The sequence below is a fragment of the Manduca sexta genome, chromosome 18 (genome assembly GCF_014839805.1).
Source record: "Manduca sexta isolate Smith_Timp_Sample1 chromosome 18, JHU_Msex_v1.0, whole genome shotgun sequence".
Taxonomy (NCBI): domain Eukaryota; kingdom Metazoa; phylum Arthropoda; class Insecta; order Lepidoptera; family Sphingidae; genus Manduca; species Manduca sexta.
The window spans coordinates 6,407,692-6,432,393 of NC_051132.1; the positions used below are offsets into that span (position 1 = coordinate 6,407,692).

Consider the following 24,702-nt stretch of genomic DNA (forward strand, 5'->3'; position numbering starts at 1 on the left):
GACTATTGAACCTATTTTACAATCATGAAACAATGTTTTATTAATAACACTATTTCTTTTTTTGCTATATGTACAATATAGACTATATCACTTGTACTATTTAAAGGTACATTTAATAATATACGTATTAGAAGAAACAGTAAAAAAAAATTTTATTAGGGTTTTTCTGCTCAGTATCAGCCCGGACTCTGGAATTTGTGCCCGATATGGCGATAGGCTCGCCCCCTATTACATCATGGGACGGAACATACTTGGCGAAAAGTGGGTGCCCTAGTTGCGCGTCTGCATACCCCTTCGGGGATAAATGCGTGATGTTATGTATGTATGTATGTAGTAAAAATATTATTCATACCATCGTCTTGCAAACATTGCATTACTTATAGATTTTAGTATACTTCAGATTTCGATAAAATAAATATGGTAAGAGGTTTGAAATCCTGTGAAGGACAAACTTACTTTAACTATGATAATATATAGCGGCACTTTTATCCCGGTAAAACTTTTACATGCGGGCGGAGCCGCGAGCAAAAGCTAGTAAACTATTAAATCTTTGTTAATGTTCTTTAGGGAGGAATGATATTTGCGTTGAAGGTTTTATATGTATTATATCAATTTAGCTGGCTGATATAGAAAATGTCTTTGTAGTTTCCATAGCGATGGAAAATAACGAGAAAAAAATGGTGTAATTGTGATACATAAGATGTAGCGTAAAACTCAGTTAATAGTAAATAAAGTCTGCTCTGTTTATAAATTCTAAGGGCGTTATTACTCTGCAAAATATCCCATACCTAACAATTTGTTTTTGAATCATTCTTGAAGCTTTGATTCAGCAGATTATGATTCGATACAGTACTAACATAAAAGACTGTTCCAGAAAATAAATTGTTTTTTTTTTTTATTTTAGCTGAGCAGCATATTTTTTGAGTAACCAATTTCTGAATGAAGGACTAAAGTATTTTTTTTAATTTATTTTTACCAATAAAATCACGAAGGTGCAATAAAAATAAGGAAGAAGTGTTTGAAAAAAGTTCTTGTATGAATTAATAAAACCTCTTTTCAGAAATCAGCTTGTTTTTGTTGAAGGTAAGAACATTTAAATTTAGAATGTAATAACAATTATTCTTGTGCGTATGAATATTTTTCTTAAGGACGAAATAAATAGAAAGGATGTTTGCGGAAGTTTTTACGCGAATAAATTAGCACAACTCATACGGATGTAGGTTTTTTTTACGAAATCTTCATTCACCGTTAAGGCGATACCTCAAGGTCCATTTTCATACATTTTGTTTCGGCTTTAATCTGGGTAACTAAACAAGTATTGGCAAGTAAAGAATTTAAATTCACGTCTAGTTAGTGATTAGTTCTCGCAGTTGAAAGAAAAACGTAAAAATACTTGTTTAGTTACCCAGATTAAAGGCGAAACAAAATGTATGAAAATGGACCTTGAGGTATCGCCTTAAAGGAAACGATAAAAAAAATTATATGTAAAAAAATAGACCGGTAACTTGGAAAAATTAGAGTTGTGTGCCTTGAGTTTTGAACCTGCTAACATTGACTCGGCAGACAGTTTCATTCCCAACTAGGTTTTCATCCACTTGTACTTGTCTATTTAAGTTAATTGACTACTTTCTTCTCCCCCCACTTACACCTTTTATTCCTGAAGGGGTAGGCAGAGGCGCAACTAGTGCACTCACTATTATAATTTTAAAAGCAGCTAAATAGCAGTAAAGTCAATTCCTTGGAAATTATTTCAAAGTGTATAAATTCCATGTTTATTGATTTTTTCTTTATATAAACGCAATTATCCAGCTGAACGCCAAATTGAAATAAAACTATTTTGCAAAATATAAATAACTTTAAACAACCAAAGTAAACGTATTGCAGTAATGTTATTCATTTTTATTTGTATTATGAATTTCGAATACATCGCTTCTAACAATACGATTAGCGCCTCATTTTGGTGGGGGATTACCTTAATCAAATTAATGAGTCATTGTGCAAGCCAACTTTCGATTAGGATTCGAAATTTAAATAGGCACGCTTGTCAAGATGGTTGCTTCTAAGAAGTACCTATCATGATTGTTGTATCCGTTGATTGTATAAGTAGATAAAAAAATGTTTATTACAAGAAATAAAACATATCTATTGTTCACAATTTTTATTTGTCGAAACAAATAACATCACACGTACATTGTCGGCGCATGGTTTAACAAAAATGTATATAATTGACAAAGTTGTAGAAGTAAAATTTAATTAATTAGATATATTTTTGTAGAAAAACATAAGCGAGTATATAACATAAACATTACAGAGAAAAGTTCATAAATTTCATATCGTAATTTTAATTATAAATGTAATCACACTAAAATAGAGAATAAGTCTTAACCATGGTACCGCCAACACACGGGGATAATTTAAGATAACTGCTAAACACCAAAGAAAAGTCATTAATTGCATTTGACATCAATTACGAAACAAATTATCTATCAGAAATATCACTGTTTCATCGGTGTTGATCTGCGCTATTGTTAAAAAGTTTTTAGAGATATTTCTTGGAGTCATTCGGACACACGACAATGTGTCTGCTAAGTGCGGAAAAAATAAATTTCTATTATTTATTATCTTGAGTAACGAAATAATGGCCAACATACATTGATGATAGCGTACAAATTCGTTTAGTCTTTATATTATGTTTAGATATACAACACCTTTAGTTATTACCTTAATTTTTATGTTACTTTTTATATTTCTAACGCATAACCTTCAGCCATGATTGCAACAACAGCGCAAATCAAACCTCAGAAGCAATGAAGACATAAACTAAATATATTCGTATTATTTAAAATTGTGAATGCAAGTTAAGAAATCGAAAAACATGATTACATTATTTTATTTCAGTTCACAGTAAAGAATAACCACACTAAATTCACAACATGTGGATCAACATCCTACTTTATAACGACAGTAAAAATCTCCACAATATTTGACATCAATAATTGCTTTAAAAGGGTTTTTAATTGTCAAATTATTCTCATGAACAAACTGATACATTAAGAGACTTAACACAAATAGCAAAATAATTATGCTAAAATCAATAAATATAGTTTTATCTCAAATAAATATACTTATTATCGTGTATATACAATATTCAGTAAAGAACATTTATTTATATCGAGATTTAAAAACATTCGGAATTTTAAATGACAAAAAGTGGAAATTCATAGAATTGCGTGAAAATAATTAACTTAACTTTGCGTTGATTAGTCAATTGACACGTTCGAAATCGTTTTCCTTTCCAATAATAATGAGATTATTATGGCAAGCCGCCACAGAATCACAATAATATTAAGACGACTATATTTTTGAGTTTGTTTACGGACAGTATGAACCTCCTTTATTTTTGGAAAGAAACATTTTAATTTTAATAAACAAACATCTTATATATAGATACATAACGTACTTGACATTATAAAATATAAAATATATAAAGGCAGGCTCAATTATTTTTTTCTTTTGAAACATGATAAGTGCCACATTGACCATGAATTATATTCATGGCCTTGTCAGTTAACAAAATCAAAACATGAATTATAAGTTTTTAATCATGTAAATTTTCCAGATATAAAATTAAAGACAATCATAAATGGACCAACGGAACATTATTTCTATAAAATTATGCATACAATAAAAAGTATTGCACATATTTAAGCAAAATGGACGTTATGGTAGCAACATGCAATAAATATATGAAATTTAACAAAACAACCGACTAGCATCATAATACTTTCAGCTTAAATCATTGATATACAAAATTAAATAATTTAAACGCGTCGTAGATCGTGACATACGAAACATTTCTTATGTTCATAACTATTTGTAACATACACGTTATTTCACAGGCCAAGAGACGAATATTCTATTTTAAAAGTAATAGAGTAGAAAGGAAGCCGGGTCCTATATCCAAATCCTAAATAACTGTAGGTAAAGTGAATGAAAGACCTTTATTTGACCACGAAGAGTAAATTCAAAAGGAGGCCGGTTTCATTCCATAAAGAAATTTAATTCTTTTTTCAAAATACTTTTTTATCTGTGATTCGATTTTAAAATCCATCATTACCTATAATAATTATAAACAGTTGAAAATTTTATTTTAAAACTATCAAGGTCCAAGTTCAATACACTAATTTTGGTAAATAACCCACGTCGGAACATAAGTATACTTATTCTCTTCTCACAACCTTTTAAATTCATAATTCGTGTAATCACACGTGGTATGGACCTATTTATGTTTTTTTAGGTAAATATTTATGTTGGTAAATATTTACCACATTTATAGTAGGGTCATCAAGTGTACTAGTAAATGATAGTTGTTTGGTTTATATTTTGTTCCTTTTTTCTGCTTTGAGGCCGTAGCCAAGGTGCCTTTTCAAAATCGTTAACGCTAATAGAAAACAGAAAAATTGTTTGACAAGACATAAGCTATCGATAAGTCTATGGTTAGGTTATATTATTCTCATACATTACGTTAGCGTTAACGATTGTAGACACGGATTTTGGCTACGGATCTAACTCCTTTTATTACCAAATTAAATAATATTTGAGTAACTAGTCACCCGTCTATATTTTCACCCACAGAGCTTGGTTTTATTAACTTAATTTTTATATATTTAGACTTTATGTGTACATAGTATGAAAAATTATATTGGAACCATACATTTCAATGTAATTATCAATAAAATAATGCACATGAAGTACGGATAAAAAAAAATATTCTCTAAAGATTGTTATTTTGGATATAAGCCCAGCGTGAAGGTATTATATTTTAAAATAGAATTTCGCGAAGTTACTCTAGATCACAGTCTATGTAAACAATACATTTAATAAACATTTACCTAAAGTTTTACAGGAAACATCGTTGCGCCAAAATGGCGCTGAAATTTAAAATACTACGAGTTACACTTAGTTTTTTTTTTCACTAAAATATTTCGAACGAACGAACTGAATTGTTTAAAAAATTACAGAATGTAGACATTTATAACCTGGCTGTTACCGAAATAGGTAATTTCTTTGTTACGAGCCACAATAAATGATGGCAGATTAGTTGTATATGTAACATCAAGTTAAACACTGGGAAGGTAAATGCTTGCCGCTTTAATGCCATATAATGAACATTACTTCACAAACAACTAGTTTGTTCGTCCGGAACAGTATACCACATTAAACTACTTAAAAGTGTGTCTAAATAGTAGAAATGTACAAGTCACTAACGGTGCGAGCCGCTTCGCTTGCACACGCCACGAATTCAAGGAATTTGTTCTACGTACGTCATAAATTAAATGAAATTCGCTCGAAGTGAAACGAACTTCAAGTATTTGCCGCTTGATGTCTGTAGCTGGTTATTTATAACTATTAATGTATTGGTACCTACTTTTTAAATTATACAGCACTGGAAATTCCATTGAAAGGCTTAACAAACATCGTTTATTACCCACTTACTTCAAAGTTAGAGCATGAACTATAGTTTAACTGTAAACAGGGAGGAAGTCTCACCGCCATTCGGCTTTCGATATGTAGTATATTACTGAAGCTGCACTATACCCACGGAGAACAAATACTTGATACGTAAGAACGCACTAACCATGTAGAGAGTTTAAAACACACATTAGTTAAGTTGAAGTAGGGCCGTGGCTCGGCGAAGAGACAGCTGTAGGGCGCCGGCGCGTGCCTAGTCGATCGATTTGGACGGCTTCACTCGGTCCTGCTTGTCCGATCGGTCTGTACTTGCTTGGCTGCCCCTGTTGAAGAAAAGGATTTTTTTTAGTTCGCACATCGATTTTGATAGCATAAATAAAAAATCATTACGTAAAAGTAGATCGTAAGTCCAAATAGGTTCAGTGTACAACTCACCAATTTAAACTTAACCGTCACAACATATGGCAGAGGCGGCTCTTATGTTTCGTCTTGGTTGTCGGCGGCGGCTGCTCGTCCTCCGTGTGGTTGGCTGTTTGGGTCGGTCGTTCTCTCTCCCTCTCTTTCTCTCTCTCTTTCTCGCTCTCCCGCGTGCTTGGCGCGGCGTACAGAGATCTGCAACAGACTTTCGTTTATACTGTTATATTAGATTATCGAAATTAAAATTGTATATTAAATAAGGAATAATCTTTGCAATTTTGGGAAGTTTTTTTTTTTATTTATTTCGAAACAAACGAGACATGTCAAAGGAAAACTATATATACTTACTTTCGCGTAGTCTGGATTTATGGTGGCTCTTAGTGGGCCTTAGTTTTAGTCGTTATTCTTAATTAGGCACTCTACTATCAGGTTCAAGGTAACTCCTTTAGTCGATCGAATAACATAGCATTTCTTGTTTAATAAAACTTACACGTAAAACAGAGTATTTACTCAGTTACATTCCATATACCATTTTATTGAGTAAAGGTTAGCGTATAAACACGTGGATATAATTGAATTTAATAAATTCGCTAAATAGATTATATAAATCAGTTATGATATGGCAATTTAATAATTACCTGGTAAGTTTGTTCCTAGCGGGTCGCGAGGTGTAGTTCCCGCTCTTCCCGCGCCGTAGCGAGTGGAAGGAGGTCTTTATTGGCTTCACAAGCGCCATACTGCTACTGCTTTCGGGTATCGGTTTCGTACTTTTCAATGTCGTTACTGTTAGCTCTACGTCTTTTATTGGTTCGTTCAATGCTGAAACAAGATGTTTTATTAAAGAGGATGGTTTAATATATCTTTCTGACCATATTATATGCTAACTTTATAGTTAGCTCGGGTTTTGGACGTTATAGGACATGAACTTATTGGCATTTAGCTCAGTTTTACCGGTCATTACGAGACTATCCCACCCTCACACCCACCACTGTAACTCCTGTAAGCCAAAATCAGCAGTGGCATGGATTTTATGAAACCGAGCGGTGAAGCCCGACGAGTGTCAGGGAGCACTAATTAGTTTTAAATCGCAACAAAAATTGATCAAACAGGATAGGAAGGAGTTGGAAATATATTTATTACGTAGTATTTAGTTTTACGGTTTGCTAATCTTCTGACGTTATCTCTTTTCGGAGATATCAACTCCTTGAGTTGAAATATACATGACCGGGTTCTTGAAGTGAGTGGGACTTGTTGCTTGCATACTAAGTTGTATGAAACACTGATTAATTTTTTCGTATTCTACCCATAAAACCTACCTAGGTGAAAGTATCATACAAGTATCGCCCTTACCGGTAAATTCCTCAATAGGTTTGTCGATAGTATCATGGTCGATCCACGTGAGGCCCATCTCCACCTTCTCAGCGAGGTCCTGCCACCGCTGCCGGTTCTCCATAGTGCCAGAGTACAGTGGCTGGATCCAAGGGAACGTATCTGACAGAACTTTGTATAACGGCAGACATATCATGTCGATGAAGCCCACTTGCATTTGTGGTAGTTCGTCTTTTTTCTCCCTAGTATTTAAGAAAAAGGAATAAATCAATTATAATTATCAGGTGCTTCGTTAATCGTTAGTTAAAAACATTTTAGCTTTGTTATGTCGTCACGCAGCTGTGTGAAGGGCCTTTTGTGCTTCAGTTTGAAGGGGTTTATGATCAACGTAGTTCTGATGTTTTTTTATGATTTGTCTTTTAAAGACGTGCATCTCCGTAAACAGCAAATTATATGATGAGTACTAAGCATTATGGTCGGCTGAATGTATAGTAAAATAATCATGTACGATAGGCTAATGGAAGTTTCTTACCTGTCCATCATAGCAATGGGTTGTTGGTTTAGTTGCAGTTTTTCAAGGTCTCCCTGGTCGAAGAACTCGTCAGCCACCAGCTTCGCCACCTTGTGCTGCACCTCCCAGGGTTTCGCTATCGCCGACACGTCACATGCCGTCATCATCATGCCACATAACACTAAAATCAACATCAATGTTGTATTGTAGTTTATTATATTTTGAGGTCATCATATGTAATTATAATATTCTAATGTCATTTGGTTTATTTTCCTATCCCTTATACTTCGTTTGTACTGTCCGTACGTTTTTTTACCTTCTTCTAGAGTTTGAGCTATGTTTTACACATCAGAAAATGTTATTAAGGATACAAAATTATCTTGTGCATTCAGGGTAAGATTGAACGACTTCTGCGACTTTACGATGTATCTAGATTTTTTATTAGCTAATGAATCTTGGTTTTTAAAATATCAACTTACGCTCTTTCTTTTCCTGGCTCTGCCAGTCGAATTCACCGTTGTCGACGAGTTCTAAGAACTTAGACTTCTTCTTGAAGTACATCGCCAGGTCGGTGGACAGGATCGCGGTTTCCACCACGCGCATTACATCTTTGTAATCGCTTGGAGACAACGCCTGATTAGAGAGCAAAATTGGAATATTTATAAATGGAATCATGTAGATATATCAAGGTAAAACGCAACATTGGATTAAAATGATATAAATTATTTCAATTGACATTAAGGCGATACCTCAAGGTCCATTTTCATACATTTTGTTTCACCTTTAATCTGGGTAACTAAACAAGTATTGGCAAGTAAATAATTTAAATTCACGTCTAGTTAGTGATTAGTTCTAAAATTTAATATGACGAAATTTTAAAGGCCGAAATATCCATGATTATTAATTATTTTTACGTTTTTCTTTCAACTGCGAGAACTAATCACTAACTAGACGTGAATTTAAATTCTTTACTTGCCAATACTTGTTTAGTTACCCAGATTAAAGGTGAAAAAAAATGTATGAAAATGGACCTTGAGGTATCGCCTTAATAACGTAAGGTAATAAATCCTTTCAAGGTATGACATTTAAATAATGTAAACGCGATCTTTATTTATTCTTTGTTTGTTTTTCTCAGGCACGTAGGTATATAGATCAGTTAACTAAACCTGGAACATTCATATTATTCACACCGTTACAATTTTCTACAGTGTGTTAAAAATATATTATAATTAAAGGGACAGACACATAAATGAAAATAAGACATCACGCTGTATTTTTAAGTGGTTCATGCGTTGACATGACAACTGATATGTATATTAAGACACTACCCACACGCAATTTTTTAATATGTTGTACGTGCCAGCGACCTATACGAAGGCAGGAGAACTGATGGTCCACCTTAAGCTAAGAGATCACCCTCACCCATGGATATTGGCATTTCTAGGAGGACAGCTAAGCCGTTTTCTACAGTAAGTATATTAGTCATATAAAAATTAAATACTTATGGTAATAAAGCTACAAAACTTACCTGAAATATATTATTGCTTTCGCTGTTCAAAATCATAACACACTGGTCGAAATGATGATGCTCCATAGTCGACGTCGAATATAATATGGCCAAAGGACTCTCTGTCTTCGTTTGGAACGCGTTGTTCGTACCTCTATGGTCTAGATCGTGGCATAGACAAGCGACCAGAAGACCCAAAATTTCTAGATCTGACATAAAACGCTCCATTTTGCCTGTTTTCAACATGGCGAACATAGTTTGGGCTACGTTCAGAGCGTGCCTCCAATTGTGATATTTGACTGGACGATAGTTCTTTTTCACGCTAAGTATCCATCTGCAGAGAACCTGTAATCAACAATTTTTTTTGTACTGCCAAATTATTTACGTGAATTTTTAGGCGGGCAACTAGTATTAAAATGCTTAGGGCATGCCAAAGCCTAAAGCGGTTTTTAGTAAGTCTTTTTTAGACGTGTACTTACGTCGTAAGGTATATGAAACTTCTCCACAAGACTACATTGTAGGAACATGCGTAATGTTGCTCTGCACGTGTCTTCGTCGGATAGATCGAAATCTGAAAATAACAATTTTGATAAAAAAAAATACGTCGCCATATAGAAATCATATTTTAGCTAAACAAATATGTTATTTGGAAACGAATCGCGATACGATCGACTTTTAAAAGGCTTTCTTGATTAGTAATTACTTTCTTTTACTTTAGCAAGAACGATATTCATAACTTAAAAATACTAAAAGTTTTTACTAACCGTGAAATTGAAAACTATATAGATTATATGTTTCAGCGGACGGTATCACCTCTTGACATAACTTGCTGGTATCTTCTGCCGACGCCGTCGCGTGGTACGACAAACATTCCAACGCAACCTATAAAGTTAACAATCAACTTAGTATTATAGAAGGGATGTGAATAGTTGGAAATCGGTAACAAGCTAGGATTAATAAAGAAAATGGCCGTGAGTTCATATAATGTCTATTTACTTATATTGGACGTTGAAATGTCTGTAAATTGTTTAACTCCATAATCATGTCAAATATCTTAGTTATACTCCGGAGTTACTATCGCTTTTCACTCATCTTTATATTTGGACTGGAGAGCACTACTACAAGTAGTGTAGTTTCTTTGCAAAAGCAAAATTAAAAAATTTAAGTAATATTTATATAATTTAGTTAATTTTCGACAACAAAAGATGAATAGTTATGTTAAATATATGTTAACTTACTTTCTGTTTAGCCATTAGTTTACACGCGTTTTCGTACATTTGAGTATTATGGATGCCGAGACCGCAGAAGATAGCAAATGCTTCGAATATCGAAACATCACCATCTGTGAAATGTGATCCGTTATCCTGAAAATAACCACAATAGTAATATAATAGAGCCTTTATTTCCATGTAATTTACCTAAATATTAAGAGATGTATAATTCCAAGATTTTCTATTAGTAGGTAGAGGTAAAAACCTCATATTAGTGTTTTCACATATTATGTATTATGCACAGCTATCGGAATGATACAGCCTGATCAGTGTTTTTTGTCTACAGATGTAAAATTGTGTTAATATCTAAGTAAATTAATTTTCCAAACATGATTTTTTTTTAAATCTGTAATAAACAAATATTATCTTACTACTTTACTTTTCTACCCTTTAATGTATATACTATTTAAATTCGTTTCTAAAAACAAAAGTAATCTAGGAATATCAAGTATAATATCTTAACATGTAAGATTAAAAAAACAGTAATACCTTATTAATCAACTGTGCCACGCCAATAACGTCTTTATTAGCATTAACAATAGGCATGCAGAGCATGGTCCGCACGTTGATCGCGTCGTCACCCACCACGCCCATGTGCGCCATGCCGTTCTCTCGCAACCAGTCCTTTACATCCGATATGTTCAACGATCTGTTTGATTGTGCCACCTGGAAAGATAATTGTTAATTATAAACACTACATACAGCCATAAACATAATACAAGGAATTAGATTAAATCTTTTTAGTCGATTTTTTTTATATCCACTGCAGTTTTCATTGAGATGCTTTGCTGGTTTTAAGTGAAGCCCTGGCTTAGCAACTGCAGCGGCCGAGGAAAGGAAGTTGGGGAAAGTAAGGTAAACAAACGGAAAGTATCCAAAATGTGTAGAAGGTAAAGGGGAGAAAATATTCAGAAAACTATATACTTATAAGTATTTTTATATCCAATTTGTAAAGTCTAAACTCTAGAGTGAAATTCTGTAAGTGAAAATTTTTATTGGCCCTTTGTCGCTATTATAATTGTGTAAGCCTGTATTATCTGTAAGTTTTCCACAATCAATAAAATAAAAAAAAAACTTTCTCCTTTTGATACTTCTGAAAGACATTAATTTTAAAACTCTTTGACGGGATTGAAACTTACAGCTAAAGCTATGGAAGCGAGCGTCGACTTATTATCATGCCGCGGCGTGAGGGTAGTTCTGGACTGCTGCGCTCCGAGTTCGAAGAGTGTGTGGAATCTTGTCGGTGCTGGTGGAGGTAACGCCGGTGTGGCCGACCGTCTGCCGCCCGGCCTTTGCACGATACGCTCTAAGTGACTCTGGAACAATTACACATGAGTCGATTTTAAAAAATAACAATTCTTGGCAATTTTTGAAGGAGCGGCTGATTTATCTATTGTGTGCACTAATAGTTATATTAGGAAACAATTGATGATATTAGAAATATCAATTCTTGTTGACTAAGGCAGGAGTATATAGCATCAAAATTATATGCATCGGATTTGGGACTGTCAGCTCAAGGAATAAGGTTTCTTCATCTATCACTATTAAAATGCCACGTTATGATCACGCAGGAATGTTGAATTAAAAATCTATGTCCAAGTACTGTCTGTAAACACATTTGCATGCGGCTGATTACGTCTTTCCATTCTTTGATAACCTGATATTTCTCTACATTTTAACAAACAGTATATGTTACTAACTTCAATAATCTAATCCTTGTTTAAAAATATCACCTAAAAACTTACCGATTCACAATGATCCGTGTCTAATATAAAAACAGCGCATCGCTCACATTTTAGTAGTTCTCTGGCTTCTGTCATGATCTTCGTAACCAAGCATTCTAGATTGCTTTGCTCTTCAAATATACTTCGCGCGAGGGCTAACAGTATCTGGTTTCTTTTGTACTCTAGAACTGATGATTCGAACAGTTGGGCATTTTGGATACCGATACCGCAAAAGGTAAGGTACCTTCGGAATACCTCCACGTCTCTTGGAGAGAATTCTTTGGATCCTGAAAAGTAAAGATAAAAGTATTATATAATTTGTAGCAGATTAATTTTCATTTTGATATATTCATCTTATTCTTCACATTTTTAGCTTACGTTTGTGATAAACGGTGTTACTCAACCATTATTTATATTTATATTGAAATATCTTATATAACTAAGTATAATATCTTAACAACCTTCTTCAAGAATTCCGATAATACTTATTGCTATTCCGAAAATACTAGAACTATTACATAGAACATAGGCTGATTAAAACATAACAAACCTTTAATAACCAACCATCCGTTGTATATAAGAACGTATCTTTTTATACTATCTAAATAGATTTCTATAAGACTTCTTAAAGAAGATTCTGATATTGTATAATATTCCATTTTCAAAGTTCATCGAAGCGACGACATTTGGATGGGCGACTCGCGCGGGCTTGCGTTCGTATGAAATTGCTCGGAATATCCAGTAATGGTGCATTTAAGTTATTTCAAGCCAAATGGACGTTATTTTCAAAGAGATAATTGAGTGTTCAAACTTGAAAGAGATAATTGATCATACTAAAGAGAGTTTGTGTGAGCGCACAAATGAATAAGGACCACAATATCTATATATATAAAATTGAATCCCTATTTCCCTTGGTCACGCTTGAACGGCTGGACCGATTTCACTATTTTTTTTTGTTATGTTTGTTATTGTCAGGAGAAGGTACTTATGAAAGAAAAAGTTCAAAAAATTGCGCGGAAAATTAAAAAATTTAAGAAAACTTAACGAAAATATTAATTTTATATAACTGTCAATTGTTTCAAATAACTGTCAGCGATTGACAGAATGCGCGCTGCAAATTCATAGTTAAGACGGGACAGCGTCTGTCGGGTCTACTAGTGCTTTATATAAATACCCCTAACTGGTTGTTTTAGCAATTTAATCAACTCATTTCCGTAGTAAGTTAGTCCGGCATAAATTTGGCAACTAACGAGGTATCTATCGCTATCATATTATATTTGCACTGAACTTTGTATGAGGCGACAAGCGTACCCTCTGAACAAAAACAATTATACCGTAATATGCCTATTACAGTTAAGATATGATTACCAGCCTTATTATTGCAACTTTTTAGGAGTTATTTAATGGACATTAATGTTTACTGCCAACAAGAGTTTGCGGCAGTTTGATATATTTTAATAATCCCCTCCTAGCCGAATTTCGGCCACGGCGGCCAATCTCAACGGAGATCAGCCAGGTACGCAGGAGATATTATAGTGCACAAGTGTGTGCGGAATACACAGGTGCACTCTCTGTTCCTTTCACTCTCATAGTCCGGTGAGACGGCGCGTCATGGCAATCTGACATTGTGAGAGATCAGGCGCAGGACCAACGGCTTTACGTGCTTTCCGAGGCACGGGGGTATCACACCGCCAACTTCCTGACTCCGAGCTGCGACTGAGTAATTTTTTAAGATGGAAAAACCCAGTCACAATTATTTTGGCCCGACCCGGGATTCGTACCCAGGACCTCAGCGCGGTAGTCGTACTAGTATCATGTACAATTACAACTACGCCACTGAGGCAGTCAAATATATTTCATTGAGCAGCCATATTTAACTTTTATTGTAAACGGGCCGCAATGTCAATTGAAATCATTAACCGACTTAAGTGTATGAAAACGTTATTAAAATTAAACTTACTTTTTACTTATTTTAATGAAAACTATTCAAAATTGACTATATTGTTAGACATATTAACCGATTTTGCGAAATGTTTACTTAGATTAGCTGTTTTTTTTGTTAGATGGGACTTTTGCAAGAGTTTACGGGTTGCATGTTAAAGATAAGCAGGTCGCATGTTGAGTATAATAGTCAATTTAGTTTAATATAAATACCAAAACCCAACAATCACAAATGATATAATATAGGCAATTTACACGTAGAACTGGTATAAGAACATATGAAGACGTATTCTCTCACCGTCAGTCTTATTAATGATCTGGGCGACTCCCACCACGTCCCCCTCGTAGTTGCAGATGGGCATGCACAGGATCAGCTCAGTCTTGTAACCTGTGCGCGCGTCTATCTCGCTGTTAAACCTACAAATATAATAAATTAGTTAAAACATTGGTCTGAAATCAAATCATGGTCCGAGATGTACTGAATAAAATGCAGAAGCTATCTCATTTATTAAAGAAAATTTCCTATATCTGTGTTCAATAACTATTTTGTTTACACTAATTAATTGTGATACCAGTTCAGAACCCTCTGGAATGACGGGATTGTTTTGCACAAATTACGCTTAAGCGCCTTCATATATACAAAAAAAAACGGAGCATAAAGGTGGACTTAATACTTTAAAAATAGAATTAATAATACTACGTATCATTTTACGTTTGAATGTCTGGAAAATAATTAATAAGATGCATAACGTCGACTCAATTCGAAAAACTCGCATCTTCGTTTTAAGTTGAATAAAACTACTTATTGTAAATCAGTACAAAATACTATAAATAATAATAATAATATCAGCCCTGTATTATATACTGTCCCACTGCTGGGCAAGGGCCTTCTCCACTCCCGAAAAGGTTGAAGCCATAAACCACCACGTTGGTCTTGTTCGGATTGGCAGTCTTCACAAATCCTCGAAATTCTTACATAGAACTTCTCAAGTACGCACGTTTCCTCGCGATGATTTCCTTCACTGGCAAATCAAGCGATAATTCACAAAGAATACACACATAACTTTAGAAAAAGCAGAAGTGCGTGTCCTTCGGTTTTGAACTGCCGGATGTTTGTATCGGCAGTCCGTTTCACTCCCAACTAGTCTATCACCGCTTGCAAAGTATTAATTAAAAAGTTATTTTTAGGTACCTAAGTAAATAATATGTTAACTAAATTATTATTTAAATTTATTAAGCTCTTTGTTAATTATTTATTTATTTTGCTTATTTTAAAATTTACTTTAATTAGCTTTTATAATTTAGTCTAGTCTGTCACCTCTTGCAAAGTACTGACAAAAAAGTAATTTTTAGGTACCTAAGTGAACAATACTTTTAAATCAATTATGATTTAAATTCAATAAGTTACCTTTTATAATTATTCATTTATTATTCCTATTTTAACGTTTACCTTAACGAGCTTTTAGAATTTAGTCGACGAAGCACAAAATTCAATTCCAGATCCCACATACATAAAACAAAAGTGTTCAGAATTCAGAGCATCAATACGAGTACTATCTATTCTGTGGCATTAGCTCTGCTGGTCCCAATTAGAGCCTCACCGTGGGTCTGCATACGCGTTTTTGATATTGATTGGATGTTTCGTTTGCGCTGCGAGTCCGGCGACTCCAACGCCGAACGGGATTTTGATTTCTTGTGTTCTAGCTGTGCGAAGGGCGTCGTTCAATTCTGAAAACAAAAGTTTAATAGTATAAAGTTATTACTAATATTTTTTTTCGAATAAAATATAACAGTAACGGCAAACATTATTGTATGTTGTTATACAGTACCTACTAGTTATCGAATATTGCAGTTATGAACATACTTTAAGATATGAACATACACCTTACTGTGAGATGGAAAATAATGAATTTATATTTTTATAATATTCAGCGAACGAAGAAAAGTATTTTTTACGTCGTAATAACATTTTTATACACATAGTCCAATATTGAGATAGATGTACGTACAATTTGATTAGGTATATTCATGAGTCAAGATACATCAAGTTTGTATGGAAGTTTTGAAATAACAAAAATAACTGTCTCGAAACGCTTTTCTTAAATAAACAGACCTAAAATATTATTGTACTCCCATAAAAAGAAATATGAAAACATAATCAGTTTACTTTCGGAACAGTATATTCTGAAAGTAAAACACAAAAAGTTTTTATTCTCTTTTTTAAATTAATATTCTCGGAAACACGGTCGGCCGTTTTTTATTTTAAGACTTCTGTTAACTTAAAAGGTTTGCTGGGCAAAGAGTATAATTCTATAAAGCAATTTCATCAGCAGGGTGGCCCTATCGACAATTTCAATAAAGATGTAATTTGTGACGCAAACTGACGGATTACGTAATTTCCTTATAAATTTTCAATTAGTTTTATTGATCGAATAACTGAGCGCGTCTATGGTAATATTACGTTAAGAAAACTGTTTCTTTAAACAGGATTTTTGCTAATATAGTTAAAATAGCTCAAAACGACAGATAACTTGTAGATTATTCTTCATATTAGGTATGTTAAGTATATGACACCCAATGATTTGATTAAACATTTCGAATGCTATCTTCATTAAAATATTTGTCAGAAACCGAAATGAAACAGCCTCCCACACTACAAATCCAATCCAAACTATTCAATAGGAAACAACATAAAGCCATTCTTAAAGTCCATTCCATTTGTTTATGTTTACATAGATCCAACGCACAGCGCGTGATTTAAAGATGCAGTTCAAATAAGATTTATAGTGGCGACGGTGTCCTATTTTCAGTTTGTTTGCCAAAGCCCGCGAGGAAAGCCGTGGCTTCTCGCTGCCTAGTGCGCACAAATGATGTATTGTCACCGACGATTTGGTCAGGCGGCTTTTCGGCTTCATAATGTAAAACTTTTACGAACAATATTTGTTTACGTCTTGCTTGAATAATGGAAAAGCCGTGATTTCACTGAAAGGTTGGAGTGCGGTTTTTATACTGATTGTTTTTATCGTGATCTCTGCCGCTTTTTTGATAACGGATGAATTTTAATGAAACATGCAGCAGCTTTTAAAACCATCCCGGCTAGTTTATTTGGCTTATTTGTAATTTTAAATGCAAATCGGAACTGTAATTTGTAAAAGTACAAACATGATATAGACAAAAAGGTTAGATGTTGATAATACAGTCAGAAAGAGTTAGAGATAGTTTTATCGTACACAAAAAACTGACGTTAAGAAGCAAAATATTTTCTATTTAACTTCATATCATGATAAATGTGATTGCACTCTGCCTAAGTTCCTTTTCTTTGCAAAATTTACAAATTACTCTCCATATTGTCACGTGCGTACATTATAAACATAAGTGAGGACATAATGGTGCAACTCTGTCATGTAATTTAGAACACAGCACAGATATAATTAAGGCTGGGGTGCGTTTAATTTCCTAGATTAAATTTAAAAATTAAATTGTATTTTACCTTGATCTCTACTTTTGCAATCTAGACCATTTCATATTCATAAAATTTTAAGCATTTTTTTCCTCTGCAATTTCAAGAGAAAATTGATGTAAAGTCAGAGGGCCCCATTCCGTCTATAGGGACGAATCCGTCATAGATAAGAAAGTCAAAAATTCCCCTATTTATTTATAATTACAAAAAATCAGCTTCGTCACCAAATATTTTTTGTATATCATATTCTAGATGTAATCCAATCAGCGAACCTACATCTGCAGTACGAAGTTTTGGAAGCGTCGAGCGTAATTTTTTTAACAGTCTTTTCATGCAACATGTTCAACAACAGATCACGGCTCGCATACAAATGTATCTGATGTTCGACTTAATAAAATAAATCTGGTGTCGACGTTAATGCCAAACTTGTTTCAGTTAATCAAATAACCGATCCCCAACGGGTTTTGCGTGAAACGGAAAAACTATAGTCGTAACGTAGTTTCGATTCTATTAAAAGTTTTCGGGAGAAACAAATCATTAGGTAGATAGCAAATGGTTTCAATTATTGACGACAAATGTTTCCAGCATGTATACATATAGTGTGGATGGATCAAATATGAATCTTTCTATTCATAAAGAAAATTTTAAAATTGTAAATCTGCGATCTTTGCTTGTTCATACTCCTGTATGCTTTAACAGTCGTGATAATACCGTGACAGACTATTGTTTTTAGACAGTAGTGTAGTTTTGTTGAGAGGTTAGTCTTTGTATTTTCAGTTTCAAACTCGCCATAATTGTGTCGACTATCGATGGATAATCATCTCTTGTCAGTTGACACTATGTAAACCCCACTTCGCGTACTATCAGGTTCAGTAGGGTCATATTGCCGTACACGTACTGAATCTATCTGCTGGATGGTGGTGTTTTTATACTATTTAGACCTATCTTTAATAACGTTTAAACATCTTATATTAAATTAATATTATAACTTATGTTTCGGGATTATTACACGCAGATTAATTAAGCATAAAGGCTAATATTGCAAAAATTGGCGATGATTCTCGTCATTCAATGGATGAACTAAACTTTAGTAAACTTAGTGCTATTCGTTGTAATTCGTAATTGAGTCCATCGGTTAGTGACCCAACAACTCAGACTAAAACAACTAAATTATTAGCTGTCATGGTCGTGGGTCGCGTTTTATGTTTATTTGTTTTGTCCATAGATATTTTAGTACTTCATTATAAGCGGCAGTAATGTTTAATGATTCTATTGATTGCTTTTATCGCCTTTCAACGGGGCTGCACAATGTGCCATCGTATACTAAAATTTTATTTTATGGCGACCACACATGTCAAACATGGGTAGGGTATGTTTTGGTTAGAAAATATATTGGAAAAATATGCAATAAATCTACATATTATAAGATATAATATTAAGTTATTTAAATTTTATATCTCTCAAAACTTATAATCTTATTAATTAATAATCATTGCTCAGTAAATTATTTATTAAAATTAAATTAATTATTCATGTTAAATAATTTAAATGTCAGATATAATATAAAAAAGATCCAGTTAAACACTAATAACATAAAAACGTTTATTTGAAAGGCTTATCTAAAGTTTAGATTTTCGTTTAGAATGTTGGCGCACAAATTCACATTACGTCATATGACTCAATCATCCGTAATGCCATAAACACCACAATATATCAATAAATAAGCCTCGGAGAACACTGCACGTCGCGTGATGTTCTGACGCTTAGCAAATGATGTATTTCTATTTACTCGAGGCAATTCAAAAATATATTAGTCGGAGCTTGGGATTTCTATGATCCTAATACTAAGGCCAAGATCAATCTTCATCCACGGACAGATTCGTGGAAATAATATTGATTTAAAGATACCTTTCATTTGTATTTATTTGTATTATTTTATTGATAGCAAAAGGAAGATTAAACAGTAAGTGTTATATTTTAGAGGTTACAGTCACGAAGTTAAAAAAAATCAGCGGAGTCCTCACGTAGACATGAAGACAAGATATTTGTTGCTGTTATACTATAGAGAGGTATGGAGCGAAGCATTTTGAGTATAATGCTGTGGGGCCACAGGAGAAGATCTCCAAAAAAGGTTCAGACGAAAATACATGACCTATTGAGTAAAATGAAACAGACAAATGGACAAAGGATATAATTGAATGCTATTCCAGAAATCGATAAAGAAATCAAGGGGGCCAAATAAAGATGGAAAAATGCTCTCCCTAAAGGTTGGAAAAGATTACCTATGGGTAAAGATAAATGGAAGAAATTAGGGGAAATCATTGTCGAAAAATAACCTGACCAATGAAAAGGTTGCTACGGATTAATAAAATTTAGATTAGATATCAGGATATACTCACATTACTACCAAAACTGCCTCAGGGACATAGTTGTGTTACTAAAGGTTAATTATTTAAGAATATAGAAGACTATAGAGATGCACTTTCTTGTTCTTATTTAATAGCAAGAAACTAACTTGCAGAAGAACATATTCCAGTTCAAATTATTGTCTTCAAATAGGTTTTTAGACTGTTACATCGTCTTTTAGTATAAGTTTCTTACTAACTATCGTTATAAACAATTTAAAGTTATTTATTGGAACAACATTGAACATAAAGTCCCTCTTCTAGAAAGTAATCTTCAAGAAAATAATGTAGAGGAGTAGTATGTCTCTAGAGTAATGCTTTATGGATGCAACTGTGAACTCATTCGTATGACGTATTCAGTACGTTCCCATTGCAGGTAAAGAGGTCAATCTAAACGCCTAATACATGAGACATCGGAGCGTACAGCGGGGCGGAAAAAAGGGTATTTGTTATCTACACTGTCAACAAAATAGATGGCAAATATAAACTTAATAATTTGCATAGATTTTTGCAATTAATACTTGTATTTTTAGGTACAGTCAACTTGTATTATGTCTTGGTATCATAGAAAAGAACTACGTTTCGCATTGTATTATCTTCTATGCATTTTACGTAACATTCCTGTGACCAAATGTAAAATGTTAAGTTATCCAAAACCTCGCTGCAACACAAAGAATCCCTCTAAACACAATTTACTTCACGATAGCAGAATATTTCTCAAGTCAAAACACGAGACGGTTGGTCGCGTTATTGGATTGGGGGCGCTATCCCGGAGTCGATTGTCGTCTTTAATTTCTCGCTTCGGAGCACATGGCCGGGTCGAATTCATGAATTGTAATACTGGCTCCCAATAATGAGCGTTCGACTTGTATCTATGTTGTGTAGAAATTACGAGAATGATAAGAAAAAAGGTTAATTTTGATCACCTTTGGTCGTGTCAATTTGTCTATATTTATTTTTGGGTGGTGTATATATAAAGCTTAGTCAATATTTCATTAGAAATTAAATCATACATAATTCTTGTAATATTGTTAAAATGCATTTTGATTAATTATAAACGTGTTATTAAAGTTAATCGCACCACCGATGTACGACATAATTATAGTAATCATGGACACGGCAATCACTGTAACCTCAAAACATGCCCATTTATATACAAGGGCCAGGAGAGAAATACTTAATTTTAAATTTATTCGAGTTTCACTCCTGGGAAGTCACGTGATCTGAAACCACGGTATTGCTCACAAGGGAAATTGATCACACGCGATATTATGTTCTTGAAAATGTCAAACGCGCTCGAGAACAACCTACGCTTCGAGAAATGTCGAAGGGCACCGCATCACACCACCGACTCACGATATTCGGAGGCGTAGAAATTAACAAGTTAGAATTATAATTCTATGGAAATTAAGGCCAAATTGCTTAATTTGAAGGTACAATTTAGTATAAAAGGATTTTACTGTCGCTTTGATGGAATTTCGTTGTAGTGTAAGGGTTTACACCACTATATTGCATAAGTAAAGGGAATTATTGTCTCTAGATTTAAATATGCAATTTAATCGTCATTTGAATATTAGGTAAGTCTCTATTCACAATTGTCCTGGCGGTATTGTCAACCATAAATTATTTCCTGAACCAAGTACTCAACTGAGTTTGTGTTAACTAACACAAACATATTACGTCTCATATGCATATTTCTACCACAAATTTAAACCTCTTTCCAGGCCCTATCAAGGACGATACAATCATGAAGGGTAAAGAACCTGATGGAAACGATTATCGTCGCTCCTAAGCACTTAAAATGAATACGTATGAGTGCGAAGAAATGGGAGCGCGCTGCGTGCTCTGAAAACTCATATAAGTTATAAGTCATTATCCGTAATGAGTTTTAGAAGGATCACGATTTCATAATTTAATATCATGGGAGGTGAAGGTGCAGTTCATTGCAAACTCCCATTAAAGTATAGATCTATATTGACATATAAAGATGACAAGTTTGTTTGAATGCGTTAATCTCAGGAACTACTAAACCGATTTTAAATATGCTTTCACTAATAGAAAGCTACTCCTGAGTACTATAGATTACTTTTTATCCCAAAAAAACTTTTCCCGCGAGCGGAGTTGTAATCTAAAGTTAGTTGTAAATGTATGTGAATATAAAATATATATTTTTGACTGGAATCATTTCCTACTATATAAATCTTATCTCATTTTTTACAAACGTTATAAAGAGGAAAGTTTTTGTAAATGTTATATTTTTGGATGATAGAAGTAAATTCAAAAACAGCTGAAATTTGGCACACGGGTCGATTAAGTATGTCCTGAATTAACATATTGTAGGCTACTTTTATCCTAATAATTTGCTGCTATGGGAAGTAATGAAGTTTTAGTTATCTAAAATAGATGGCGTTGTAGTCGTACTTATGGCGCTATGAATCGTTATAGTTATCTAGGGAGTGCTGTAGTGTAGTGCTGCAATGTCAGTAACGTTTTATTTTGATTTTGGTTTACTTATAATCCAACTCACGCGCGTAGAGCCGCGATAAAAATCAACAGATAGATAAAGCAAATACAAACCTGTGTCTCTTGTGACGTCAAAGAGTTTTGCTTGCAGATATCTGTTTGGTGCCGTACCTTTTGCTAGGAACAAACTTCCTCGATCTGCTGATGTAAGTAGACACACGTTGACTAAAATCTGAAATAAAATAAATAGGTTAGTTAAAAGGAAAAAGAATCCAAGATTAATTAATTTTATACAAAATTCTCGCTTATAAATAAAACAATTCGTAGACTCACTCAACACTGACACAGTCGCTTTGTTTTAAAAATTCATCAGCGAAATGAAAGGATTATTGGCTAATCCCCGCACCCGAGAACGATTCGCTCACGAATTTCGTTTACACGGACTTGTTATTTAACCATGGACACATAATCTGAAGAGGTAGTATTTAAATTAATTAATTTTCGGTCCTCTGCGGTTAGGGTAACTGATCTGTTGTTAAAAAAAAATATATATATTTTTACTGGAATAAAATTGCAGACCGTGAAGGCAAATTATAGTTACACAAGTTAAAAGGGTTAAGATATATATATTTTTTTGCAAATGAAGGACAAGACGAGTTAATCACAACTTCAATTGTAAGCGTCGCGATAGCTCAGAAACTGCATTTTAATCCACCAAATTACCTACGATTTACTTCTTTACTCTGATTTAATTTTTATGAAACCTACCTTTACCTTACCCTAAAATTGTGTTACTATATAATATAATAATATAATATCAGCCCTGTATTATATACTTGCCCACTGCTGAGCACGGGCCTCCTTTACTACTGAGAGGGATTAGGCCTTAGTCCACCACGCTGGCCTAGTGCGGATTGGTAGACTTTACACACCTTCGAAATTTCCTCACGATGTTTTCCTTCACCGTTAAAGCGAACGATAAATTCACAAAGAATACACACATGATTTTTTAGAAAAGTCAGAGGTCAAATTGTGTTACTGCCATCTGAAAATATGAAAATATGACAAATTGTTCCCAAATATGAATAACGTCCTCTCAAGGTGTAATAATGTATCAAAATGCCTCAAATGATCGTTTAAATGTTGTTTCAAAATATGAATAGCATTTTTGCGTGTTCTAACATCATTATAGTTGTAAGGTGATCTAAATACATTAAACTACAAGTTTTTTAGTACAAACTAGATTTAGGGTACGTCGGAAACTATTAATAGCCCTTGATTCCATGTAATTTAGTAGTCAATTTATAGAATGATTTATTTACGATCCAAAACTACAAACTAGAGTACCCATCTATATAGATACTAAAAACGAAAGAAAGTATCAAGTATCAATTAATTTAAACTGTGTGAGGGGCAAGCGGCGATAATGCTTCGCGGAGCATTCGTTTAATTACTTTAATTAAATGCGGTGGGATGTATAAATAATTCGCTGGAGGTACTCTCTTACACAGATTTACAGAACGAATCAACTTAGTGTGCAGTCATCCTAATATTAGCCGTTTAATAAAAAAGTACTTTAAAAATCACCTAAATGGATTCAAGTGCAGTCTTGTTGTATGTAAATCACATGAGTAGAAATAAAGAAGTCATTTTAGCTCTATCGTAAAACTATGGCACGTCTTTTACAGTTAAATATTTTTAATTAACCTTATTTTATTTAAATGTGTTGATTTTTCAGTCAACAAATTAAACGTATTCGTAGAATAAAATGCAACACGAACGAATTAGACATTACATTTATATGAATTTAATTATCCAATTATCTCACCCTTATTTCCAGTCAGGTAATAGTTATTTTGTGAATATTATTTACCCGACTATTGAAATATCAACCGATCAGATTTCAGAAGTCTCGATATAGAATTTATGATACAAAATACTCTAGCGATTTCTAGAATAGAATGAAATTCACCCGATGCTGGAACCTTTTCTTCAAAATCGCAATCAAAATTTTATTCATAGACGTTTGTAAATATTCCTGAACTAAGATCGTCTTAGTGAGAAGACGAAAATTATTTACAATTTATTATACTCGGCGCACCTACATAATATCGATTTGAATTTTGCACTTCACCACGTGGGAGTGTGATCTTTTAATCTTCCCACGTATGAAGGAGTTCAGACAAACTGTATGTTCTTCCC

At 33.7% G+C, this 24,702-nt stretch overlaps 1 protein-coding gene across 3 annotated transcripts in view; it reads right to left on the reverse strand.

Annotated features, from left to right (window-relative positions):
- Nucleotides 1-2,143: 2,143 nt before the first annotated feature.
- LOC115443356 (cGMP-specific 3',5'-cyclic phosphodiesterase) overlaps nucleotides 2,144-24,702 on the reverse strand; it is a 97,596-nt gene continuing 75,037 nt past the window's right edge. For 2 of the 3 annotated variants that reach the window (XM_037439993.1, XM_037439991.1), the window contains exons 4-19: nucleotides 22,615-22,732; nucleotides 15,774-15,900; nucleotides 14,471-14,589; nucleotides 12,253-12,518; nucleotides 11,647-11,823; nucleotides 10,997-11,173; nucleotides 10,475-10,600; nucleotides 10,001-10,118; nucleotides 9,716-9,807; nucleotides 9,258-9,581; nucleotides 8,209-8,362; nucleotides 7,751-7,910; nucleotides 7,240-7,460; nucleotides 6,528-6,708; nucleotides 5,908-6,084; nucleotides 2,144-5,795 (exon numbers count right to left, since the gene is read on the reverse strand). In XM_037439993.1, coding sequence (XP_037295890.1) covers nucleotides 5,925-6,084; nucleotides 6,528-6,708; nucleotides 7,240-7,460; nucleotides 7,751-7,910; nucleotides 8,209-8,362; nucleotides 9,258-9,581; nucleotides 9,716-9,807; nucleotides 10,001-10,118; nucleotides 10,475-10,600; nucleotides 10,997-11,173; nucleotides 11,647-11,823; nucleotides 12,253-12,518; nucleotides 14,471-14,589; nucleotides 15,774-15,900; nucleotides 22,615-22,732 — 2,520 coding nt within the window. In that variant the 3' untranslated portion in view covers nucleotides 2,144-5,795; nucleotides 5,908-5,924. Of the gene's footprint in view, nucleotides 5,796-5,907; nucleotides 6,095-6,527; nucleotides 6,709-7,239; nucleotides 7,461-7,750; nucleotides 7,911-8,208; nucleotides 8,363-9,257; nucleotides 9,582-9,715; nucleotides 9,808-10,000; nucleotides 10,119-10,474; nucleotides 10,601-10,996; nucleotides 11,174-11,646; nucleotides 11,824-12,252; nucleotides 12,519-14,470; nucleotides 14,590-15,773; nucleotides 15,901-22,614; nucleotides 22,733-24,702 lie in introns of all 3 variants that reach the window. The other variant, XM_037439992.1, reaches the window with a different exon arrangement.